General features: G+C 40.7%; 1 protein-coding gene across 17 annotated transcripts in view; it reads left to right on the top strand.

Annotated features, from left to right (window-relative positions):
* Window positions 1-24,858, top strand: part of NIN (ninein) — a 98,577-nt gene that overhangs the window by 42,462 nt on the left and 31,257 nt on the right. For 16 of the 17 annotated variants that reach the window (XR_007412317.1, XR_004818095.2, XM_049113152.1 and 13 more), the window contains 13 exons: window positions 3,789-3,828; window positions 5,216-5,406; window positions 9,653-9,799; window positions 10,264-10,431; window positions 11,120-11,256; window positions 11,570-11,710; window positions 11,962-12,136; window positions 14,693-14,803; window positions 15,194-15,283; window positions 17,266-17,404; window positions 19,193-19,314; window positions 20,596-21,101; window positions 21,939-24,068. Coding sequence is in view for 15 of the 17 variants with exons in the window: in XM_049113152.1 (XP_048969109.1) it covers window positions 3,789-3,828; window positions 5,216-5,406; window positions 9,653-9,799; window positions 10,264-10,431; window positions 11,120-11,256; window positions 11,570-11,710; window positions 11,962-12,136; window positions 14,693-14,803; window positions 15,194-15,283; window positions 17,266-17,404; window positions 19,193-19,314; window positions 20,596-21,101; window positions 21,939-24,068 (4,097 nt within the window). In the remaining 2 variants the exon portion in view is untranslated. The remainder of the gene's footprint in view (window positions 1-3,788; window positions 3,829-5,215; window positions 5,407-9,652; window positions 9,800-10,263; window positions 10,432-11,119; window positions 11,257-11,569; window positions 11,711-11,961; window positions 12,137-14,692; window positions 14,804-15,193; window positions 15,284-17,265; window positions 17,405-19,192; window positions 19,315-20,595; window positions 21,102-21,938; window positions 24,069-24,858) is intronic. The other variant, XM_025444197.3, reaches the window with a different exon arrangement.

Below are 24,858 nucleotides of genomic sequence, written 5' to 3'. Positions count from 1 at the left end.
CTCAGGACCCCAAGATCATGACCTGAGCAGAAGGCAGATGCTTAACTAACTGAGCCACCCAGGTGCCCCCATTTGGTGACAATATGAGGGCAAGGTGGGTAAAACAATAATCGAGGTTGTACTTGTTTATATTGCATAAATATACAGAATAGCAAAGGAAATATAATTGTTTCCCACATTCCCTCAACCAAATGCCTCGATTTTGATTATGTCTATTTCCTTCCAGTCTTTGTCTAATTGTATAAATATCTTTGCCAGCGGCAGTCATGGTGTAGATGGCATTTTTGATATGGTCTTTCATTTAACATTTTATGAGATATTTTTCCATCTCTTACATGGTTTTATAATTATACTTTTAACGATTATGTTATGATGTATAGTTGTACTTTGTGCTCCATTTTTGAATAAATTGTTTTCAGTACTTTTACAAAAAGTGCTAAATGTACATATCTATGCATATGCATTTTTCCTTTGATTTTACTGTCATTGGAAATCATATGAATTATTGGGTCAAAGAACATGAACATTTTTATGGCTTTCAGAGACAAAGCAATTTTCTTTACTAAAAGGGTAATGTCCATTCACATCGCTACCAGTAACATATAAACAGACCTATTTTAAATCATAACCTTGACGGTAATAGGACTCCTATTTTACATACTGCTAATCTAAGGGGAAAAAAGTGATTCCTTGGTTTTAATTTATACTTTGCTTTTGAAATGAGTCTTTCCCCATATTTGTTTAATTGTGTTGCCTTTTATGTGAATTGTCTGTCTGTATTCTGCTGGACTTGTCACTGTTCTTACAAATTTGTATGAATAACTGATACTTTCCCAGGGCCACCCAAATGAACGCCCTAAAGTTTAAACATGGTAATAAAAATGAAATCTGCAAAAATAAGAAATGAAGGGTGCATAAATACATGCCCAGTAAAAATAAGATCTTATAGTGCTTATTATGTGCCACATGATTCTAAGCATTTTACCCAGCTTGGTAAAATACGTCTTACTTTATTCCCATTTTTTAGATGGAGAAACTAAGCAATTTAGCAATTCATAAATGTGTCTAGGCTAAATTCAGTAAGTAAGGGTGTCTGGCTCCCATGTCCCCACACTCTTATTAGTTGGTGTTGGGGGGTGGAATCAGGGATGGAGGGCAATGGGGCAGTACTTCCTGAGAAGTGAATCAGATATAAGCATCTAGTCCTGTAGACTCAGGAGATAGTTGAAACAGTAGGTTGGAGCCTCTTGTACCTCTGAAGTAATTGCTCACTATTTTAAAATGAATTGAGAAGTGAGCAAATGTAAGAAATAAACCTTTCTGTCAGTATACATACCTCATTATGTTAGGAATTGTTACCAAGGGTTTTTTGAAGGTATGTGTTTATGTTTTTCCATCTGTGTCTCCTAGTGGGGGCTCCCTTTGTTGTTTGGGTCCACTGATGATATATATTCTCCTGTTATTTTTTCCTGTCTGCTTGTACTGTTAAAACTCATCCCCTGCTCATGATTTAGTAGGTTTTATTTTGAACAATGGTTCTTAGATCATAGAAACCCATTTAATTTGTTTTAGGTGGACTAAGGGATTCCATTTTAGGGTGCTTCCAACTTACATGCTGAATAATGAATTTTTGCAATTTGGGGTGCCAAAGTAGTATAAGAATTTAAATCTTTGTTTTGTGGGTGAGGAAGTAAATATGCCAGGACAGACAGGCAGGATGCTTTTATTAGTGGAGCTTTATTGATTGAATCATTTCCTATGAAAACAGTTGAATTGTGCCCAGAAACAATAATGTAAGATGTATGGAGGACTTTTTACCCCACTGCTCCTTCCCCACCCCCACTATGCCCCATATATCCACCAGGTTTGAAATACATCTTATGAGGAAATGTGTACTGCTAACATTGTAATCACAAACAAGCAAACATCACACTGTCCCTAATTCTGTTTCCATAACTACCATGTGTATTAGTGACTTGTAGTTGTTACCTGAAGGAGTTGTAGTGAACTTCTGCATTTTGAGTCATGGCCTTGTAATGTTGTCTTCACGGCAAGAATGATCCATTTCAGCATTGTCACTTTGGAGTTGGAGTATAGTGTAGCGGAACTGGGGAAATTCTCTGGTGGCAGCTTCAGTATCTTTCTAAGTAAAATATAGAACTGTGAAATCCTGGTAGACAGTTGTCCTTTAGTTAATTGGAGAGGACCAGCATAAGTGCATATGGGGAGGAAGAAAGTAGGTGACCTCAACTCATCTCAGCTTGAATGAGATACTGAAAGTCAACATTCAAGCTGAGGATTTTGGGTGACACACTGCCATGAGGGATCCAAGCTCTTGGACACTGAAGTTAATCAGGCTAATTATCCTGTTGAGTTTATTTAGAAGCTCAAGAAATCAGACCATCCTGAATAGTTCAACCATCCCAGAGAAAAGGCTAGGTATTTGTTATCAAAGGCAGCTTCATTCCATCAAGTTCTGAGACAGCAGCCAGGTTTTGAGAGGGAGATACACCTTTTCTCAACAGGGTTTCCTACGATGGTTGTAGAACCTTCTGACAGGAGTGATTAGGCAGCTCGCTGGCCAGCCAGAGGCCATTGTGGAGCTATGTGTTGCCGTTGACTGGGAATAGATCTGTGCTATGGTTGGCCAGTGAAGCAAGGGCTGGAGTTTGGTGCCAATTTGTGTCCTTGGCTGGGTGCTTTTGTGTAGTACACGGACCACAAATATATGCTATGACTTGAAAAAGGCCCAGTAGTAACAGCATAATAGGGGCAAGATGGTCCCATTCAGGTAACTTTCACAGCGTTTTTTTTTTTTTTTTTTTTTTTAAAGATTATTTATTTATTTATTCATGAGAGACACAGAGAAAGAGGCAGAGACACAGGCAGAGGGAGAGGCAGGCTCTGTGCAGGGAGCCTGATGTGGGACTCGATCCCGGGTCTCCAGGATCACACCCTAGGCTGAAGGCAGGTGCTAAACCGCTGAGCCACCTGGGCTGCCCACTTTCACAGCTTCTAATGCAATTTACTGGTATCATATTTTGTTTGACTTGAGCTCTCCAACCTAAGTGTTTCGAGTTGCATCTCTGTCTCTTCCTCACTGTGTCACAAACACACTAAGCTCATTCTTGCCTCCGTACTTCAGCAAATAGTAGCTGCTCCCTCCTTTTCACGTGGCTGTCTTCAGCTCACCCTTCAGGTCTCAGTTTAGATGTTGCTTCTTTCAGGAAGTCTGCCCTGATCTCCTGAATCTGGAGGATCCCATTGAGGTACCGTCATAACATTTTGAACTTCCCTGTCGTAACACTTAATGCTGTACAATATTGCACTTTCCACTTTCTTGTCTGCATGTCTTCATTAGCATATAGGCTTCTCAAGGCAAGAAATGTGTTTGTTCTGTTCATAGTTGTATTCTGAAGATGTATCATAATACCTGGCACCCAGTACACATTGAAGAACAAATTTATAAATGCATGGTATGAATTTTTGTTGGTCAATGGATTCTGAATATTTGCTTTGGCTTGGTTTTATTGGTTGTAATAAGTTTTACTGCTGAATATGTGAATTTGCAAACATGAAAGGCAAATCACTAGTGAAATAGCACAGATGGTTACGTGGCATTTCTTAGGAGTCTCTTCTCAATTGGCTGGTTGACTCAGGAGAGCCCACCTGGAGGGTTCTGAACCATGTGACTCATTCAGGTGATGCTTGCAGAGCCAGAGAGTGCTCTGATCTTGGAAAAACTGAATACGTACTAAAGCACACTAATCTTCTCTTGCCTTCTCTAGCACTGGAAGACACAACGCAGTGAGGAGTATGAAGCAGAAGGTAGGAACTGAATGTGTGTTGAGGTCTGCCATTCACGGGGCACTCCCCATACCCCCCTTTGTGCATCTCTGAGCCTTCTCCCCAATAGCCTCACATGCTGGAGGCCAACTAAAAAGTCACCTTAAGACATCAGCCACCCAAAAATTCATTCCCAGTGGAAAGTTCATAGGTTTAGAATCCTAACATAGAACCTCATTCAAGGTATGGCATCTAAATGTAGAATTTTACTTATGGACTAATTATTCTCTTATACAAACTTTCAAATTAATCTATGAGCAGTCCTAAACTAGAGACCTATTAAAGTGCACCCACTGACAAGTTTCAGATGTATTTAAGAAGCCCTGAAACATGTTGAATTTCTGGGGCCAGCAGATGGCACTGTGGTTCAGGGGATGGACTCTCCCCTCACTTCACAGCCCACTTTACTGGGCATAACTCTACTTAGGTGTAATTACTGTGCATCCTCCAGGTCTCTAACCTGGAAAAACACAGCAGTGATAAGCTTGGTTTCTTCAATAAATAGTAAAGGTAGCACTAAATGCTCTTCTCAACCTCCTAAGGTTCTTCCAAGGCACCCAAAATTGTACTAGTAATTATCTCATGATTAAGTAATGACTTTATAAATCTCCGATATGTAAGTGGAAAATCTAATTAGAAGTGAGAACTTTTAATAGAGGATAAATTTTGATTTTTAAACTAAAAGTTTGGTCCTTAAGTGTTCAAATGAAACTTACGCTTAATGTATAGATAATTGGTAACTTGCATTTTATTTTTATTTTATTTTATTTTTTGGTAACTTGCATTTTACAACCATTTATTCTTTCAAATTGGTGTATCTGTAGGTCAGAATATTTAAAGCTGTAAAGATTTCGTAGGCTGATCCTACGACTTTTATGACTGTTTTATGATATTTATCATGAAATCATTTCCTTCTCAGTAAAAGCAGTTCTAGTGCTTAGACTAGAAAGAGTGGCGGTAATGAAGTCTGATAGCTACAGTTGAGGCAGGGCAAATAAATCTCTTTGGATTAGTTCTCAACTAGCCTTCTGTTCCAGTCACACCAAAGCCTTAAGCCTGTGCATGTTTTCAGTTGGAGTAAAACAAACCTAGAACCTTGGTATGCCTGCACAGATGTCTCTTACATGGTATAGAAAAAAGTGCTGGTTTGCTCTAGTTGCAGCTTGAGAACCAAGGGTTCCATTTCTTTTTTTTTTTTTTTTCCAAGGGTTCCATTTCATTTGAACTTGCAGATTTAAACCAAAATGGAATCAGCATTTATAGTCTCTTTCTTTTAATATTTACTTTTAAAAAGCACAATTTCTTTGAGGATAGGCTCCCCCTCTTTGCAATTCCTTTGGGGACAGCACAATATATGTTTTGATTTCAGGCCAGTTAAGATTTTGGAACCCAGATGACTTGAATGCCTCACAGAGTGGGTCGTCCGCTCCCCAAGACTGGATAGAAGAGAAACTGCAGGAGGTTTGTGAAGATTTGGGAATCACCCGTGATGGTCACCTGAACCGAAAGAAGCTGGTCTCCATCTGTGAACAGTATGGGCTGCAGAATATTGATGGAGAGGTAAGCCTTGCATCATATTTTTCTTCAGAAATAATAGTCATGATGAAATCTAGACTGGCCATAGGCTAGGAACAGCCCTATTTTGACTTCCTGTAACATGTTACAGAGAGTCTAGTCTCTTTCTCTTCTCTACGAAGCAAGCCACTGACAATCCTTTCTTTGAGTAGCTCATGTTGTGTTCTGGAAAAAAGAACGCTGATAATAGCTGACACCTTCTGAGCCCACACTACATGCCCCTTGCTGTGCTAAGCATGTTACCCCACATTATTAGATACTACTTTGGTGCAGCCACGATGTCAGATGTATTTGTAGAAGTGGCTTTCACAGAGCAAAGTGTGGGAAAGGCCTGGAAGATGGATTACACAAGGAGTTCAGAAGATTTGAGCTGGGAGAGTATTTCAGGGGCTAGGCTTATGAGTTTAGGTTTTGGGAGAGAAAATCTCAATATCAAGTGTGATATTCTTTAGCAGATTGAGTAGTATATAGGAAAAACAGCTACTGGGAATGGTTTGAGCTTCTTTTGTGGGGTATATTGGTGTCAGGACACCCTTTGACTTGGAGACTGGCCAGGAGCCATTACAATGTTCTGGTCATGAGGAAATGGAAAAGGGTAGGTTGGTGGTTTTGAAGATATACAGAAGAATCTTGAAGGAGGCTCTTAAAGACCCCAGCTTGATAAAATTCTGAGCTTTGCGTTTTCTGAAAAATTAAGAGGCAAACTGGCAGGACTGAGTCCATGAACAGTCATGAAACATAAGAATATAAATAATTCTAAGATATGTCTTTCAAAGAGCTGAAAATAAGGAGGGACTCAGAGGTTAGGGCTACAGTTGTAGTTTGGGGAATCTTTGATCATAATGATATTTGAAACCATACTGTCTGCTTGGTGGTATTATTTTCCTAAACCAGAAAGACATTTATTATCAAAAGCTGCCAAGTAGCCTAATTTGCAGAAAAGCTTTTTCCCCTCCCTAGAATATGTGACTGTTCTGTACCCTTTGACTGCCTTTTTTTTGGGGGGGGGGGGACTACCTTTTTAATGGCTCAGTGGTCATTTATTTTTCAGTGTTGGTTGTTGAGTCATAAAATTACATTCATCCTCTTAAATTATAAACTAGTGCAGTATACAGAACCTTGGGTTGTTTTGCCAAGAAATATTGCATACACTTGGATTATTTATCTAAGAACAATTCTTGGAATAAACTGTAACCATTTGTGGGGAGCTGCATTTTCTTCAGTGGTGGAGTTTCCAAAGCCCTGGAAAAGAAGTAGCACATTGAGTTATTTTCCTCGGATCTGAGGATGAGTAAAAGATTGCTCATTGAAAATAGCTTTTACTTCATGTTTCTCCTGCCCCCACCCCTCAAAAAGCATGAAATACTGTAGTACTTCATACTACTGACTCTAGACCACAGAGGAGCTGAAAGTTCAGGATAATCTCATCAAGAGTTTGGGATCATAGGGTTTTATGACTGAAAGCAATTTTAGATTTAGTCCCCTCCCCATTTCATAGATAAAATGATGTCCCTGCTGCTTGATGCCATTACCATGAAGGGGAACTGACTCACTGTCTCACGTACCCTGCTTTGCAGAAGCAAGGACAACTGTAGGGCAGGGATGGCAAGCTGTCACTCTAGATACCAAATATGGCTCAAAGTTTTGGGTTTGTTTTTTTTTTTTTCCCCCCTCTGGCCTGCCCGATGTTTAAAAATTAAACTTTTGCTACACTTTTTTCTTTTTTTTTAAATCAGGAAATTTAGTTCTAAGAACCAGAGTATTTGACTCCGTTGTGCTAGCAGGGAGAGGTGGCTGGCTAGCTCCTTTGAATGGAGTATGCACTCACGCATTCAGTCCCCTGCTTTAAGTGGTGACACTTTGTGACATCTCAAGACCATCCTGCCTTATTGGTCTGTGTTGCCCTCCTGGTCTCTCTGGGTATTTGGGTTTACTATCCCTAGCCTAGTGCATCATTTCCCAATGGGAAATCAACCATCCAAGACCCGGCTGGTATGTCATGAGGAGTAAGAATGTCCTCAGGGTTCTAGATTTGGCTCCTACACAGGGTGCAAAGGATGCCCCCATTACACATATGACTTGCATTCTGTTCAGCCCAACCCTGCCTTCATCTGAATCCACAGCCATCTGTTCACCACCTCCCCACTCCCCTGCGTACAGTAACTGGCGGGACTCATTTGCTCCATGACTTTGAGTGGATGAGGTGATGGGTTTTTAGGCAGTATGGAATCTGTGTGTTGATTTGGCCAAGATCACAGGACCAAGCAGTGTAGAGCTAAGGTTAGAGCCGAAATAATGCCTGTTAACTTGTCAGTGCACCTGGATTTTACTGTGACTTCTGATTTGATGGTCCTGAGAGCCTCCTCCTCCAAGAAAGTAAAGTGTTCTTTTGATTGGTAAGAATGAGACAAATGCTAAGAGAAATGCTAAGGGATTTTAATAGCCTCAGAATTTCACCCCAAATACCTTTCCATTGGTTTTCCATATAATTCTCTCTTAGGAACTGTTCTTCTAAAGATTTCCACTCCTTAGAATGGTTTCTTGTTCCAGAGTCCTCCCTAGAGGAAGTGGTATTTAAAAAAGAATAGAGATGGATGTTTTCTATTGGGTGTGAATTGGAAAGAAGCATTTGAGATCAATGCCTCAGGCACTTACATGAAGAATAAAATCAGTAGTTATGAGATGACAAATCCTAGTAATAGTCCAGACTTATGAAATGGATATTCAGAATTTGAAGATGTGTCACAGAGAAGCCTTTGTTCGAATGGACCCCACTGCAGACTGATGCCTCAAGAGTAATTTTGCTGCTTATCCTTTTTCCCTACCATTCAACAACAGGGGCATCACCTGAGAGTTTGTCAGAGATGCAGACTCTCAGTCCCCTGCCCCAGATTTAACTATATCAGGGTCTGCGTTTTAACGAGATCCTCAGGTGATCTGCTTTGTACGACAGAGGAGTTTCTGTAGAGAAAAACTTTAGCCCTTGAAGTAAAGAGGAATCCAGCTACCAGGAAAAAGGAGGTCATTGCCTTTCCTCCCTGTTTTGTGGTATCAATGACTCATGCTGCTTTATTCATCCCTTTATATTCCACTGTTGAGCTAGGGGACAAATCACCTCCTAGGCAAGCCCCTAGAAGGCACTGTAGTCCAGTCTCTCCTTCTCTACACGATGACTCCTTGCTTACTGTTAGAGGATACAAAATAACCAGACAAAATTCTCTTACATCTCTTGGATCCTTCTATTGGGCACACACAAAATCCGTCTTCTCTGATCTTCATTTCTCTTGTGTTAAAGCATTAAAATAAAAACCCAAAACGTGCAGTGTTGTTCCAAGTAGCACTCTAAATCCCAAGTCTTGGGTTTCAGACCCAAACTCATAGATCATTGCAATCTGTCCCAGGCCAAATTCTGCTGTGCTAACATACCAATTGCAAAAATTCAGTATAAGCAAAATATCATGTAGTAACACTGCAATATAATGACTTAATGACTGTCTAAATTCTTTCTTTCTTTCTTTGTTTCTTTCTTTGTTTCTTTTTCTTTCTTTTCTTTCTCCTTTTCTTTCTTTCTCCTTTTCTTTTCTTTTCTTTTCCCTTTTCATTCTTTTACCTTCTCTTCTCTTCTCTTCTCTTCTCTTCTCTTCTCTTCTCTTCTCTTCTCTTCTCTTCTCTTCTCTTCTTTCTCTGTTTTAAGAAAGGTTGGGGAGGGGCAGAGGGAGAGAGAAACTTAAGCAGGCTCCATGCCCAGGGTGGAGCCAGCCTCAAGGCTCCATCCATCTCATGACCCTGAGATCATGACCTGAGCTGAAATCAAGAGTCAGATGCTTAACCGACTCTGCCACCCAGGTGCCCCCAGTTCAAACTTACTTCTATTATGACAACACTGGAAAGCTGTACCTTTATATTTTTAAAGTAATTTTTTAATCCATAGAATAATGTATAGCTACATTAAAGATTACCCATTTTAAGAGTACGAATAGGAGAAGGAACATTCAATCATTCAAATGCTAAATTGCATGATTATGAAAATGGACATTTATTTGGTTTGTGGAGGAAGGAGAGATTACCAGAAAAGTAAATAAATGTCTATAAAATGAGAATTAAGGTACATGTTCTATCATCTGCAGCCCTAGAGTCAACAGTGAGACCGATTTCTATTGGCCACAGATGTACTTTGGGCCTTATGTTATTTCGAGGAAAATATTGAAAGTAAGTGGTTATTCTTTTCTAGATACTTGAGGAAGTCTTCCATAATCTTGATCCTGATGGTACAATGAGTGTGGAAGACTTTTTCTATGGCTTGTTCAAAAATGGAAAATCCCTCACACCATCTGCATCTACGCCATACAGACAGTTGAAAAGGCACCTCTCCATGCAGGTAAGAAATAAATAGGAAGTGATTTCTTTGTGAGTAGAAGTTAAAACCCATTTGAGTAGTTTCTAATGAATCAGTCTGCTGTCTGGAGAAGAATAAGGAGAAAAAGAGAAGCAAAAGAAAAAGAACGACTAAACCATTGGGAAGGAAAAGTTGGGTTTGAAAAGTGACCATAAATGACAGAGTGGGAAGCCACTAATTATGCCCCTTAATGGTAGCTGTGGGTCAGAAGAAACCTGGTTTTAGGTGGAGACATGTCTGTGTCAAGGAACTCCCCACCAGATCAACTGTTTTTGATAAGTTTTGCATTCTCAACTCACTTTGGAAAGAAAGATCAAAGGGGCTGCATGACTTGTTTTTCTGGTAGTGTTAGGGAGACATGCCTTCTGCTCATCGTGGTCAGGACTATCCAGTTTGGGTCAATGTCTGGTTGAAATGTCAGACCCAGCTCAAGTCTCCTCTTCTAGTCCTTCGATGAAAGTGGACGACGAACCACAACCCCATCTGTGATGACAAGTACCATTGGCTTTCGGGTCTTCTCCTGCCTGGACGATGGGATGGGCTATGCATCGGTGGAGAAAATCCTCGACTCCTGGCAAGAAGAGGGCATTGAGAACAGCCAGGAGGTCCTGAAGGTATTGCAGCTAAAATGGGAGAAAAATGACAAATTAGGGGAGGATTGAAAAATTCTAATGCTTTCTTCCTTTTTTTTTTTTTTTTTAAGATTTTATTTATTTATTCATGAGAGACACAGAGAAAGAGGCAGAAGCATAGGCAGAGAGAGAAGCAAGCTCCCTGTGGGGAGCCTGATGTGGGACTTGATCCTGGGACCCCAGGATCACGCCCTGAGTCAAAGGCAGACACTCAACCACTGAGCCACCAAGGCGTCCATATTCTAATGCCTTTGAAACTGACTTGAATTGATTTCTCCTTAATGATTCTTATTTTCACAAGATCTCAGAGATCAGAGGTAACTTTTCTTATCCCCTTTAGCCAGGAGTCTGTTGCTAACTACTTTCCATGTTTTTAACTCCTAAACTATTGACAAGTGCCATGCTTTTAATTGATCTCTGGCTAGTAAAGATTAGTGAACGATTGTATTTATTTACAGTGCCAGGTGGTATTTTTTTAAACAGGCAAATAAGTATGTTACTGTTTCCTTAGAACTTAGAAAATTGAAGATTGTCCCTATGCAATCACTAAGGAAATGTAATCCTCCAACTTCTTGACTATACATTCACTTCTCTGAGTTTGTTTCCCCTTGACTGCTTCCATTTTAGAGGACAGAACATGTGATCGTCTTCAACTTGTTCTCACTTCTAGGCCTTGGATTTCAGTCTCGATGGAAATGTGAACCTGACAGAATTGACACTGGCTCTTGAAAATGAACTTTTGGGCACCAAAAGTGGTATTCACCAGGCAGCGCTGGCCAGCTTTAAGGCTGAGATCCGCCATTTACTGTGAGTTGAGCGGATGATTCCCCTGCCCCATTCCCTTCCCTGCTGGTGCAGCAAATCCCTCAGATGCCTGTGGCACACATTCTGTATGCACATGTGGCTAATCTCCTATCCTTTCACTACCATGAAGACAAGGTAACACTCAGATTTGCATTAGGTTTGTGAAGGGAGCCGTGGAAACATCTTTTTTGTTTTGGAAGGGCTTGGGTTGTCTTGGCTTTGTTTTTGTGTCGGAGCAAGCCAGGCAAGAGCTTTTTTGGGTCTACTCGTTGCTTAGAGACAGTTTCCCTTTGACTCGGTCTCTTGCCCATTCTAGGGAGCGAGTTGATCAAGTCGTCAGAGAAAAAGAGAAGCTACGGTCAGATCTGGACAAGGCTGAGAAGCTCAAGTCTCTAATGGCTTCGGAGGTGGATGATCACCATGCAGCCATAGAGCGGCGGAATGAGTACAACCTCAGGTGCGACTGGATAGGGCCAGGTCCCTCTTTTCCCCCCACCCTGGCCCAGGGCATTGGAGCTCAGCCTGCTGCCTGCATGGCCACACCCAGCTGGAGGGATGGAGGTGTGGTCAAGCCTCAAGGAAAGCAGGACACATTCGATACTTCGAGGAGCTTCCTGTCTCTTCGACTCTGTGTTTCCATTTTTTGGTGGATCCGCACCGGACCTCTGAGGGGTTTAACAGCAGCTCATTGGTCTTTCCCTCTCACAGGAAACTGGACGAAGAGTACAAGGAACGGATAGCAGCCCTAAAGAATGAACTCCGAAAGGAGAGAGAACAGATCTTGCAGCAGGTGGGCAAGCAGCGTTTGGAACTTGAGCAGGAAATTGAAAAGGCAAAAACAGAAGAGAACTACATCCGGGACCGCCTTGCCCTCTCTTTAAAGGTAATCACCCTATTAGTGCTCAGGCCTGTGTCCGTGTTAAATACGGCAGGGAAGGCCACGGGTCTGCACAGGGCTCAGTCCCACGATTCCTGTTAAGTTTGCCCTGCTGGGTCGTGACCCACACATGGTAGAGTCCCTGCTGGGATCCAGATTTCAGGAGTATCCAGGCTTCCGGTTTGCCGACACTATTGATTAGCATATCTTGCTCTTTTTCTCCCACCCCCCCCACCCCTGAGTTACACTAAGTCCTTAGGGCCGTTGGGCACCTGGTCAATGCCCTCCTCCTTCCCTGTCTCCACCACCTCAGCCCCCATCCCCAGTTCAGAGCAGATGGCATTGTCTCCTGCCACACAGAGCTCATCAGCTTTGTTTCTTTGCTTCCCAATATGTCTTTTGCCTTATTATACATCCTCCTGTCCTTTCCTGTGTCTCAAGAGAGGAAGTGATCTTTCTCTTTATTGGACTCTGATATGATACAGTGTAGTCTAGAGATAGAGGGGGGTGAGGTGGGGACTCAGACTGCCTAGGTCCATTCTGGATACCACTGCTTACTGGAAAACCTTGATCACGTTATCCCAGCCTGTTTCCTGACACACGGGATGGGCACCATTGTAATACCTACCTCAGAGTATATTTAATATAAGGATTAAATGAGATGCTGCATATGCTGTGTTTGGAAGGTAATAAATAGACATAGACTATTAACTGTTGTTCCAGAAACTCCGTACATCAAACACTGAGCCATTTCTCCCACCCTAACCATCAGATTGCGTCCTTTTCTGAATTTTCTCTTTAATCTACACAATTACCGTGTGCTGTCACAGAAGCTAAAATCTTGGTCACTCTCACTCATCAGTCTCTAAGACCTGCTGATGCTCTGAGAGGTCTCTCCGATTTATCCACTTCCTTTCCATGTCTGCAGCCTCTGAACAGGATTCATCAGGATTTCTCAGCTGACCTATGTGCATCTTTTCTTCTATCCATCCAACCTCTCTATGGCCACCAGAGTTAGCTGACTGAAGAACATGCTGTGACCCTTCGTAAAAGTGCAGCTTGGTAGCACCAACGGCCCCTGGAAGGGAGTCTGGCCTCAGACACTTCCAACCTCCCATCCTGCCCCCGAACCATGCCCCTAATCCTGCTGCACCTGCCCTTGGCGCTCTCACTTCCTCTGTGGGTTTTTATGATGCTCCTCCCCTGCTTTCTCCAACACCACATACCACATGGCTTTTTCACTCCCTTTATGCTTACTTTTTTCTTGCCAGAAGATAGCACATCACAGATAATTAATTGGATCTACGTCTGCCTCCCTCCCCAAGGTCCAGATTGTATTTTCCCTGTGGTCAGTAGCAGAATCTAATTTGTGACTTTGCAGAGCCACAACAGGGGCCTGATACACAGAGATTGCTCCTAACTGTTTGGACATCTAAATTTAGACATGCTTTGAAAGATTAGAGTTTTAGAACTGGCATTTTGGGAGAAGTTTTTTTTTTTTTTTTTTTTTTTTAAGAAGAAAACTCTTCAAGCACATTCTTTTTTTATTCCATATTGCTATGTGAGGGTGTGAACTAGAATGTATTAAAAATATACTGGCTTTATATTCTTTTGGCAAAATATACTTTGAAAAGAATGTTCTTCCAATCAGCCTTTAACACTGGAATAGAACATATGTCAAAATGCACGTCTGTGTGGTTTTATTTATTTTTTTAAGCAAATGTGGGTAAAAAATCTCTTGTTAAAAAAATACTTGTTAGTATTATATATATATATATATATATATATATATATATAATCTTTTGTGGACCTTTTGTGATGTGTTATTTTATTATAATAGTTTAAACATACAAGTTATGAAAAACCTTGATATGCAGCTTTTACATCCTTAAGCCAAAATAAAATTGTAAATATAAGTGAAATGGATTTTCATTATTCTACTTTTTATACTTTTCTTAGTTCTCTTTTGCTATCCGATGAACAGGATACCTTTATCCTGCAACCAATTTTGACAATGTTTTTCATGTCATTAAATATTATATTGCAATGCTACCCGATAGAAATATGATGCAAGCTATATACGGAACTTCAAATTTCCAAATGGCCACATAAAATGAAACAGGTGATATTCTGAATCATTTTATTTAATCCAGTATCTCTAAAACATTATTTTGACACATAATCAATATACAAAAATTATTATTGAGCCATTTTACATTTTTGCATTATCTTCTCAAAATCTGGTATTTTACATACTTACTGTATATCTCAGTTTGTACTATATACATATTTCAAGTGCTCACCATCCACATGTGACTTCTAGTGGCTACCATATTATACAGCATAGTTCTGTAGGATCAAAGAAAGAGGAGGCAGACTTTTGGGTTATAAGCTAAATATCAATTTTTTTTATATTTACTTTTGTCTTTTCTCATCTACTGAAACCTTCAAGATGAACAGATTTTCTCAGTCTAGAGCACTACTTTATGTATCACATAAAAAGGTGTAATAGTTTGCTTGTTTTTACTTCTGCACCCATTTAATTTCCCCAAATATCTTCAGGAAAACAGTCGTCTAGAAAATGAGCTTCTGGAAAATGCAGAGAAGCTGGCCGAATATGAAAATCTGACAAACAAACTTCAGCGAAATTTGGAAAATGTGTTAGCAGAAAAGGTAAATCTGTTTAAACTTGATCTCCTGATACACAGCCCAAAGTGTAGTTTACTCAAAAGAGTAGAAGCAATGCCACCAAGGAAATTTCTATTAGGGAAGTATTTAGATGTCTAAAGGGAGCCGTCAGTTTTGCAGGGATATAATTTTGGAGCTTGGATCCGAGGTAAACATTGCCTAGTGCTGAGAAGTGATCCCTGCCTTAGTTGAACACATCACTCTAGTATGTTCTTCCCATCATCCAGTTGGTAATGTTCTGTTTAAATGTCACATTCCTTTCATACTCAAGAGACCATACTCTGGGCAAACACCAGAAACTGGGGCCTTTGGTGGGTTAAAGGTCTAAGAGTGACAGTTGGGGAAAATGAAAGCTATGTCCTTTTCTTTTTCTAGTTTGGTGACCTTGATCCCAGCAGTGCTGAATTCTTTCTGCAAGAAGAGAGGCTGACACAGATGAGAAATGAGTATGAGCAGCAGTGTAGGGTAAGTGACTACAGAGAACCTAATAGTGGAGGAGGGCCTGGGTTTAAATCCCATTTCCTCATTTACTAGTGACCATAAGTAAGTCACTTAATCTGTGGGTGCCTCAATTCCTCATCTGTAAGATGGTAAACATAAGAGTACCCACTCGGTTGTTGTGAAGAGTCAATGAGTGAGTATATATAAAGTGCTTAGAACAGAGCCTGGAACATAATAAGCACTTAACCAAAATGTTAGCTGTTATTATTCAGTATCCCCCAAATATTAGGGAATCATGCAAACTACATTTAAGTCTGCTTTATCTCAGTCAGAAATTGCTAGTGCTTAGAGGAGAATATAGTTTTATTCCAAGTGGAGAAATACGTGGTCATGTTGATGAGTTTATTCCAAAATGAGCCTCTCTTAATCAAATACTTCAGACCTAATCTGATGTAATTTGCTCTTGTCTTGTGGCTTTTGGGTTTTTTTCCTGAACACATTCCTTATTTTATTTACTAAATGCAAATGAAGCAGAAACAACTCCAGTCTTCAGCCAGTAAGTCATTACCAATACCTATCAGAAAAGACAAAAATGTCTTTATAAATAATACGAATCTTTGACTTCTTTCTTTAAAGTAACTCTCCTAAGTTTAGGAATTTGAGATTTTTTTTAACAAGGGTAAGTATAACTGAGTTCTGACTACTTTAGATGGAAATTGTACTTGTGCAGAAGTAAGGAAAACCATCACTTCCTTGTGAGGTTGCTCATAGGCTGTCTTCCTAGGAAGTATATGTACACATTTGGAGAAAAGTGAAACAATGCCGCTTTTACAATTAAGTTTTGGCTCTTCGCTGAAATCGAGTAGAGGTGTTTTCCTTATAGATCTTTAAAGTTATGATTTCATTAGTAAAATCTGTATCTCTATCTCCCCAAATTCCCCAAATCCATTCAGTTATTTTTGTAAAATATATTAATATACTATTCACCCATACAACTCACTCAAAGTGTGCACAGAATTGTACAATCCTTACCCCATAATCGATGTTAGGACATTTTCATCGCCCCATGAGGAAACTCCCACTCCACTTAGCTATAGTCTCTCCATAGGTAACTAACACTCTACTGTAGATATGCCTATTCTTTACATTTCATGTAAATGAAAACCTACAATATGTGGTCCTTTGTGGCTGGCCTCCTTTACTTACCATAATGTTTTCATGGTTCATCCATGTTGTAGCATGTATTAGCACTTCTTTTCTTTTGATGGCTGCATTATATTCCATTATATGGTTATATTACATTTTATTTATCCATTCATTAGTTGATGAACACTGGGGTTAGTCTATTTTGAATAATACTGCTATGAACATCTGTGTGCAAGTTTTTGCATGGATAGGTTTTCATTTCTCTTGAGTCTATATCTAGGAAGGGAATTGCTGGGTCATAAGATCATTGCGTGTTTAACCTTTGGAGGAACCGCCAAACTTTTCCCAAGGGGCTTGCACCATTTTACATTCCTACCAATATGATGGTTCCAATTTCTGCACATCCTTGCCAATAGTTCTTCTTGCTGTGTCTTTTGGAATCTAACCATCCCTAGGGGTTATGAAGTGGTACCTCACTGTGTTTTTTATTTGCATTTCCCTAATGACTAAGGATTTTAAATATCCAATGCTTATCAGCATATCTCTTGGAGAAAGATCTATTCAAATCCTTTGTCTAATTTTTAAATGGATTGTCTTTTTATTTTTTTTTTATTTTTATTTTTTTTGTCTTTTTATTATTGAGTGGTAATAGTTCCTTATATATTCCAGTTACAGGTCCCTTAGCAGACCACATAATCTGCAAAAGCTGTTCTCTCACTCTGTGGGTTGTCTTCTTACTTTCATAACATCCTTCAAAACAAAAGTTTTTAGTTGGGGAACGTCCAAGTTCGCTATTTTTTCTTTTGCTGCTTGTGCTTTTGCTGTCACATATAAGACTGGTGTTGGTTTTTACACTCCAGGTATTACAAGACCAAGTGGATGAACTCCAGTCGGAGCTGGAAGAATTTCGTACACAAGGCAAAGTGTTGAGACTTCCCTTGAAGAACTCTCTGTCAGAAGAACTTGATGTTAGCAGGGATTGCGTTGAGCCTGACCAGGGTAAGCCATTAGGACATCATCTTTTCAGAGGCTGTGCCTTTGGTTTTTGCTTTTTGGGCCATGTTTGAATGTAAAATTGCACAACTTTGGCAACCAACAAAACCAAAACAAAACATAAAAACCCCTGGCAATACTGTTTGCTTGAGCTGTTTCACTTGTGGTCTGTTTTTCATTTGTCTTTAAAGTCTTTATGAGAATATTTCTATCTGATTTTTAAATGCATCAACAAAGGAATGGAAAAATCAAACCACAAGGATATTTGCTTTGTTAAAAAAAACAACAACAACTGGCCACAAGTCTGAGAATCCAGGCCTTGGGAGTGTTAGAATTCAGACATTGAGCTATTGCTGAATCCTCCCTTTCTTAAGGAGTGCCTCACTGGTCTAATGATGGTTTTGGAGAACAGGCCAACCAGAAACCAGGATTTGGTTTTCTCATGCTGGCTGTGTTAAATATCAGCATTGCCTCTGTAAAACAACAAATAAGTTAAGTAAGTATTGATTAACTGTGCCTTGGAGGAAGATTCTGAGTGGCAAGGTTGAAAGGCAGAGTTGTTTGGAAGCCCCTAGTATTCTCTTTCCTCACTATTTTGAGTTTGAATTTCAGAAAGGACTCATAATAAATTGTTCTGTCATAGTCTTCCCCACTGTTATAGAAGTATAGGTTCTTCCAAGTTTTGTTTAATCCTTTTCTTATCTATTCTACAATAAATAAGAGATTGGGGAGGGGACAGGAAGAGGGCTTAAGACCTTTCCTGTGATTCTAAGTATGTGGTTGGCAGCCTTACTATACTGTGAGGATGGACCCCAGCTGATCATATGATGCAATTCAGAAGGTTTTCTGTGTTCCATAGTGTTGGGAGTTCTCCTCCTAGATATGTGAAGCTGTGCCATCTTGGGGTGGTTTATACCCCAAGTATCACTTCTCAGTTGGGGATATGCCAACTGAAAAGAAAGAATATATGAAAAGAAACTCCAAGGCAAGACTGTCAGTCCCAGATGCAAGCTATACCCTTTCTCCTGACTGCTTATGGACCCCCACCTGAAAAACCTTTTTGAATCCCTTGCCTTGAGAGATTTCCACATAGTATTAGACATAATCATCTGTCTGTGTACTAGCTCAGCGTCCAGTTTTTGCTTTAGTGTTCTTCTCAGTCACCATCACGGCATTTGTGGAAGTGAACTCATATGTGTGAGTTGAGAATTTTTCTCCCAAACTGCCTATATCCAAGTTCCTATCCAGCGCCCTATTTTTAAAATTTCAGCTGATAATTTAACACGGGGTTCCACTTGCACTATAGGAAATCAATATTATAATACTCAATCTTCTGTAATTGAGTGGTGGGTTTGATAGCTTGACCCATGAAGCAAATGCCTCCAGGCATCTTCTGCCACAGTGCCCCTCTGCTAATTTGTCACCTAGTGTTTGTTGGATGGATAGAAGGCTGGTTGGTTTAAACAAATTAACTCACTCCATAGAATTTTCAATTAGTAGGTCACCTTTGAATAATTTCCACCCCTACCTCCATCTACTCTTAAAAAAGATGGATTCTATTAAAATTCGGTACAAAGTCTGCACATGAAGGAATCTTACTGTACTGCCTGTTCACCTTCATTTTTATGCTTGAAAACAGAAAACCTCTTGGCTTCTATGGTTTCCTAATAGATCTTATTAGTGGTAATTTAGGCCAAAAATTATTTCTTGGTTTTACTGGATGCCCCTCCTCAGATGCCAGTTGTGTTATTGAAAGCACCTACTTCAGGGTCAACAGATCCCATGTGTTTTCAGGGCTCGCTTCTGAAGAATGCAATCCATTGAATATGAGCATCGAGGCGGAGCTGGTCATTGAACAGATGAAAGAACAACATCACAGGGACTTATGTCACTTAAGACAGGAGCTTGAAGATAAAGTAAGTCCTTCTTACCGTGTCCTCTCATTTCTTTGAGGTCTGACAAGCTTTTGCATGTAGGACATTCTTAATTCTTTTCACTTTCTATACATTTCCTCTTGGGTCTGCTGGCTACCCAAAACCCCCTTCCTCAGGATGGTTTCATAGGCTGGGTATATGAGGCCTTGTCCTCCTCGGAGAGAGTTTCTCCAAAATGTATTATCTTCAGCTCTAGCAAGCGTGGAACTTGAAGGTCAATAGGTTATTTCCAACTGGTTCGAAAACATCTTAATAAAACCAAAAGAGCCCTTTGATATAGTTAGCATGAGATACAAGGTCTGAACCCTCCACCATGTTGCTTCAACATATATTTTTAGTCTTCTCTTTTCCCTTCTCCTCCAGTCAAACCAGTAGTTCACTGTTCTGCATCAGACCATCCTCATTTGTTCATGCTATTACATGCTGTATTATTTCTTTTAGCTCTTGAAAGTCTACTTACGCTCTAGAGTTTATATCAAATGCTACCTCTTACATGAACCCATTCCTGAATACCCTTGACCAAATGTGATTTTTTCCCCCCTCTTTGGATTTCCAACTTACACTGGAGCTCTGTTTTCTATACCTTTTATGTTTTTCATTCTGCCTTGTAATATACTTGTTGGCACTTGTCAAAACCATGTCTAGAGTGGTTTCTCCTTGATGGAAGGACTATATCTTACCCAACTTTGTGTCCCCACAAGGCCCACGATGTGCCTATGATAGATGTTCAATAAACATGTGAATTTAATTATTTTAAGTCTCTACATTTATAGTTGGACAGGATGCCTGGGAAGACAAATGGTATCTATGTGAAAATCTAGTCGTTTTTATCAGAGTTGTTCAGAAAGTAATAAAATTTGGGGCACCTGGGTGGTTCAGTTGGTTGACTGTCAGACTCTTGATTTTGGCTCAGATCATGATCTTGGGGTCGTGGGATGGAGCCCTGTATTAGGCTACCTGCTCAGTGCAGAGTCTGCTTAAGATTCTCTCCCTATGCTCCCCCCACACTCATGCACACATGCGTGCTTGCTCTCTCTCTCAAATAAATAAATAAAATCTTAAAAAGAAACTAATAAAATTCAACCAAATTAAAAAGGAAAGGAAATAATGCTTGACTCAAATATATCCTATTCAACATGTTTTCAAGTTGTTACAATGGGAAAACTGAGGAATGTCTCATAGGAAAAAGTAGTTACAGCCCCAGTAACCTCTCCACGGCCTGGAGTTGAATAACCTTGTGGTGGTTTCATTTTCTGACTTTAGGTGCACCATTATGAAAAGCAGCTAGATGAAACCAAGGTCACCTGTGAAAAGGAGCAAGAGAACATGAAGCAAAAGTATGAGAATGAAGTGCATGTCTTGGAAAAACAAATAAGTGACCTTAAAAATGAAATTGCAGAACTTCAGGGCCAGGCAGTGGTGCTCAAGGAGGCACAACGTACAACTATCTGCAGACACGAGGATGAGAAAAAGCAACTGCAAAGGAAGTGGGATGAGGAAAAGACTCACCTGCAGGAGAAACTGAAGCTGGAATATGAGTTGAAACTCAAGGCTAGCCTGGAGCAGGCCGAGGAGAGCTTTAACCAAGAGAGAGAGGGACTCATTCAAAATGGCGCCTGGACAGAAGAGAAGGTGAGAGGCTTGACTCAGGAACTAGAGCAGTGTCACCAGGAGCAGCTGAAAAGCCTGATGGAGAAGCACAGTCTGGAAAAAGAGGAGTTGCGAAAAGAGCTCTTGGAAAAACACCAAAGGGAACTTCAAGAGGGAAGGTAAGAGATGGGGGAAATGGAGAAAACCTGGGCACTGTCCCTTGGTGGCGCCAGAAGTTCCAGCCAGTTAAAGAGACTTTGACTAGACTCGTTAGTTTCTCAACCCCTTTTGCCATTGTTTAGACCTAAGTCTGTCCTGGGGTTATTGGAACTATTCTGTTTCTTTCAAAGACCATACTTCTTGTATCAGCAAGCATCCTTTCATGTTCCGGATGAGAATAATTATTGTGTGCTAAGAAACGCTATTTGTAAATTAAATTCTGGGTTAAGTTCTATTGCTCCCCAAATTATGCCGCTTTGTGCTTACCTTCCTCACAGGAAATCTAAGGTACATTTGAGGGCTTTGATGCTTCATTCTCTGATTAACTGGGTGCTGCTTTATTAAATAAGAAGGAAACATATAATGAATAAGTTAATAGATATGGTTTATAGGACTACTGTCCTCCAATGTATACTTAAGTAAAAAGAAGGAATTGTATATATTTCCCAAGTTAGGGATTAGGTTAAGATGCATTTGATCATTAACGTGAAACAGCAGTTTACATTTTCCATAAACAAATACATTCAGGAGAATGCCAAAGAAGTTGGTTTCTAACTTTTCCCTCTAAATGCAGAAAGAGGTAAGTCTTTTAAATTAATTATGGCTGCCGGTCTTAGCTCTCAGAAATGAGATCCTGTCTCTGTATGAAATTCATTACATAGGAATAAGTGAAGACCATTTTCAGAGAGCATTTAAATTGTTTGCCTGTCAGCTTCTTCTATGCATGGGAAAATGTTTTTTGTTTGCTTCTGGAGTTGGTGGCAGTTTCAGTAATGCTGTGTGTTGACTACATTTAGGGAAAAAATGGAAACTGAGTGTACTAGAAGAACCTCTCAGATAGAAGCACAGTTTCAGGCTGATTGTCAGAAAGTCACTGAGCGCTGTGAAAACACCCTGCGAAGCCTCGAGAGCCACTACCACCAAGAGCTGAAGCAGCTCCTGGAGCAGCAGCTTGAGGAAAGATCCCAGTGGGAGTTTGAGAAGGATGAGCTCACCCAGGAGTGCATGGAAGCCCAGGAGCAGCTTAAGGAGACTCTGCAGAGAGAGAAAGCAACTTCTCTGGTCCTGGCCCAGGAGAGAGAGATGCTGGAGAAAACATACAAGGAACATCTGAATAGTATGGTTGTTGAAAGGGAGCAGCTACTCAAAGACCTGGAAGATCTAAGAAACGTGTCCAGAAGTCAACAAAGCCTACTCTCCGACCACATACTTCAGCTGAAGGGCAGTCATGAAAGGGAGGTGGAGGACTCCGAACAGGGCCTGTGCCAGGCAGGGGCCTCCGAGGAGCTGGCCAGCCAGCAGCTTGAGAAGCTAGAAATGGAACGTGACCGGGAGAGGCAGGAAATGCTGGCCAAACTTCAGGCCATGGAGAGTGTCCACAAAGTGACCTGTGAGAAAGCGGATCAGGAGAGGGCTGAGATGAGCACAGAAATCTCCTGGCTTCAGAACAAAATTAAGGAAATGCAGCAGGTGGTGGCTTCTCTCTCCAGGAGAGAGAGTGGCTGCCAGGCAGTGGCAGGGGAGGAGGCAGAAGGAAGTGGAGCCATGTCCCTGGTTCAGCAAGGAGAGCAGTTGTTGGAAGAGAATGGAGATGTCCTCTTAAGCCTGCAGAGAGCTCATGAGCGAGCTGTGAAAGAAAACGTGAAAATGGCCACGGAAATTTCAAGACTGCAACAGAAACTGCAAAAATTAGAGCCAGGGTCGGTAATGTCGTCTTGTCTAGATGAGCCAGCTTCCGGATTATTTGGAAATTCTGCAGAACAAACAGAGCCCTTTTTACTACAAAATCAAATGAAGCAAGCAGAAGGTGGAAGCACGCCATGCGTCCTAAGTGACCTACAAGACGACGAGGCACGAGATCTGGGAAGTACAGGGACGAGCTCTGCTCAGAGACAGGAGGTCAAAATGGAGGCATCTGAAGCATCAATAGAGAGTTTTTCCGAGCTCGAAAATAGTGAAGAGACCAGGACTGAGAGCTGGGACCTGAAGAATCAGATTTGTCAGCTTCGGGAACAGCTAATGATCTTACGTGCAGATTGCAGTCGAGCTTCTGAAAAGAAACAGGACCTACTCTTTGATGTTTCTGTGCTGAAAAAGAAACTGAAGATGCTTGAGAGGATCCCTGAGGCCTCCCCCAAGTATAAATTGTTATATGAAGATGCCAGCAGGGAGAATGACTGTCTCCAGGAAGAGCTGCGGGTGATGGAGATGCGCTACGATGAAGCACTAGAAAGTAACCAGGAGCTCACTTCCCAAGTGTTCAAACTGCAGGATGAACTAAAGAAAGTGGAAGAGGTGACGGAAACATTCCTCAGCCTGGAAAAGAGTTATGATGAGGTCAGAAGAGAAAATGAGGAGCTGCACGTTCTGGTTTTGAGACTTCAAGGCAAGATGGAGAAGCTTCGGGAAAGAGCAGTGCTACAGTGTGACTGCTTCTCCTTGTGGGAAGCCCACTTAGGGAAGCTGGAAGTCCAGCCTGAGGGAAAGGTGCTTGGACTACAGCAGACACTGGATGAGCATGTGCCAGAGGTGATGAACGTACATCATCTTATAGAAGAGCAGTACCTCGAGCAGGAGAACACACAGCTCCTGGAAAGAGTACAAGCAAGTGAAATTGCCTGGCTACACAGAACAATCCGAACCCATGGAGAAAAGCCCAAGGTACAGAACCAGGTTATACTGGAGGAAGACACTGCTCTCCTAGGCCTTCAAGACAGACATCTTCCACATGGGGCCACCATCGCAGAGTTAGAACTGGAGAAAAAAAAGCTGCAAGAGCTGACTAGGAAGTTGAGGGAGAGGGTTGCTGCTTTAGTTAGGCAAAAAGATGTTCCTTCTCAAGGAGAAAACGAGGAAGAACTGAAGGCAATGATGCATGACTTGCAAATCACGTGCAGTGAGATGCAACAAAAAGTTGAACTTCTGAGGTAACGTATACACCTTGTAAACTTCACGGAATCCCAACAGCACCTCACAACATCTAACTTCCACTGCTTGCTATGCCTAGAGAAACTAACCTGTTAGTCTTCAAGAAGGGAGCACTACCATAGACTTTCTCCTGCTTCTGTGTCGTATTAACAAATAGAATAACCTGGCCTAGGAGGCATTCCCTTCCTCTATAGGAAATAAGTGTCGTTCATTTGGGGTGGCATAATGGAGAGTGTTTGCTGTTTAACCACGTGCATCATTAATGTACTTCAAGTCTTTAACTCTCTTCTAGCATTTTCTTTGGATGGATAGTTTTTTTATTTTGTTTTTGCTAAATGTTAGTTATTTTCCTCATTTGGTAGAACGTGTTCTATAAGTATGCCTTTTGTTTATTAACTCACTTAGTAGATAAGAACTCATACTAATATAGGAAGCATGCTTTTTGTGGCTTATAGTTTTTCACTTATATCACTTGAAGGACATGCTGGTATTCTTTAAACAATGGAAGTTTATCTTAGAATGTATCATTTTATTGAAGAGCGATCAGATTCTAATCATTGTGCTCGAAATAAAAACAAAAATGAAACCAATCTGAACCATTGCTCACTTGACTTTATACAACATGATTGCAACAGTCTTAACAAACTTGGTTTAAAAAACTTATATTACATGTTTCTGAATTATCTTAATGATATGAAAATTTAATTCTGGATGTAGTTTTTCCTCTTCGGACCATTTTTAGTTCTAAAAATCAGGATATAATGAGTTGGGGGAAAAATCACAAAGTAA

Source organism: Canis lupus, chromosome 8 (assembly GCF_003254725.2).
Source record: "Canis lupus dingo isolate Sandy chromosome 8, ASM325472v2, whole genome shotgun sequence".
NCBI classification, from domain to species: Eukaryota; Metazoa; Chordata; class Mammalia; order Carnivora; family Canidae; genus Canis; species Canis lupus.
Note: the sequence above shows the minus strand (reverse complement) of the source record. Positions and strands in the feature narration are given on the sequence as shown.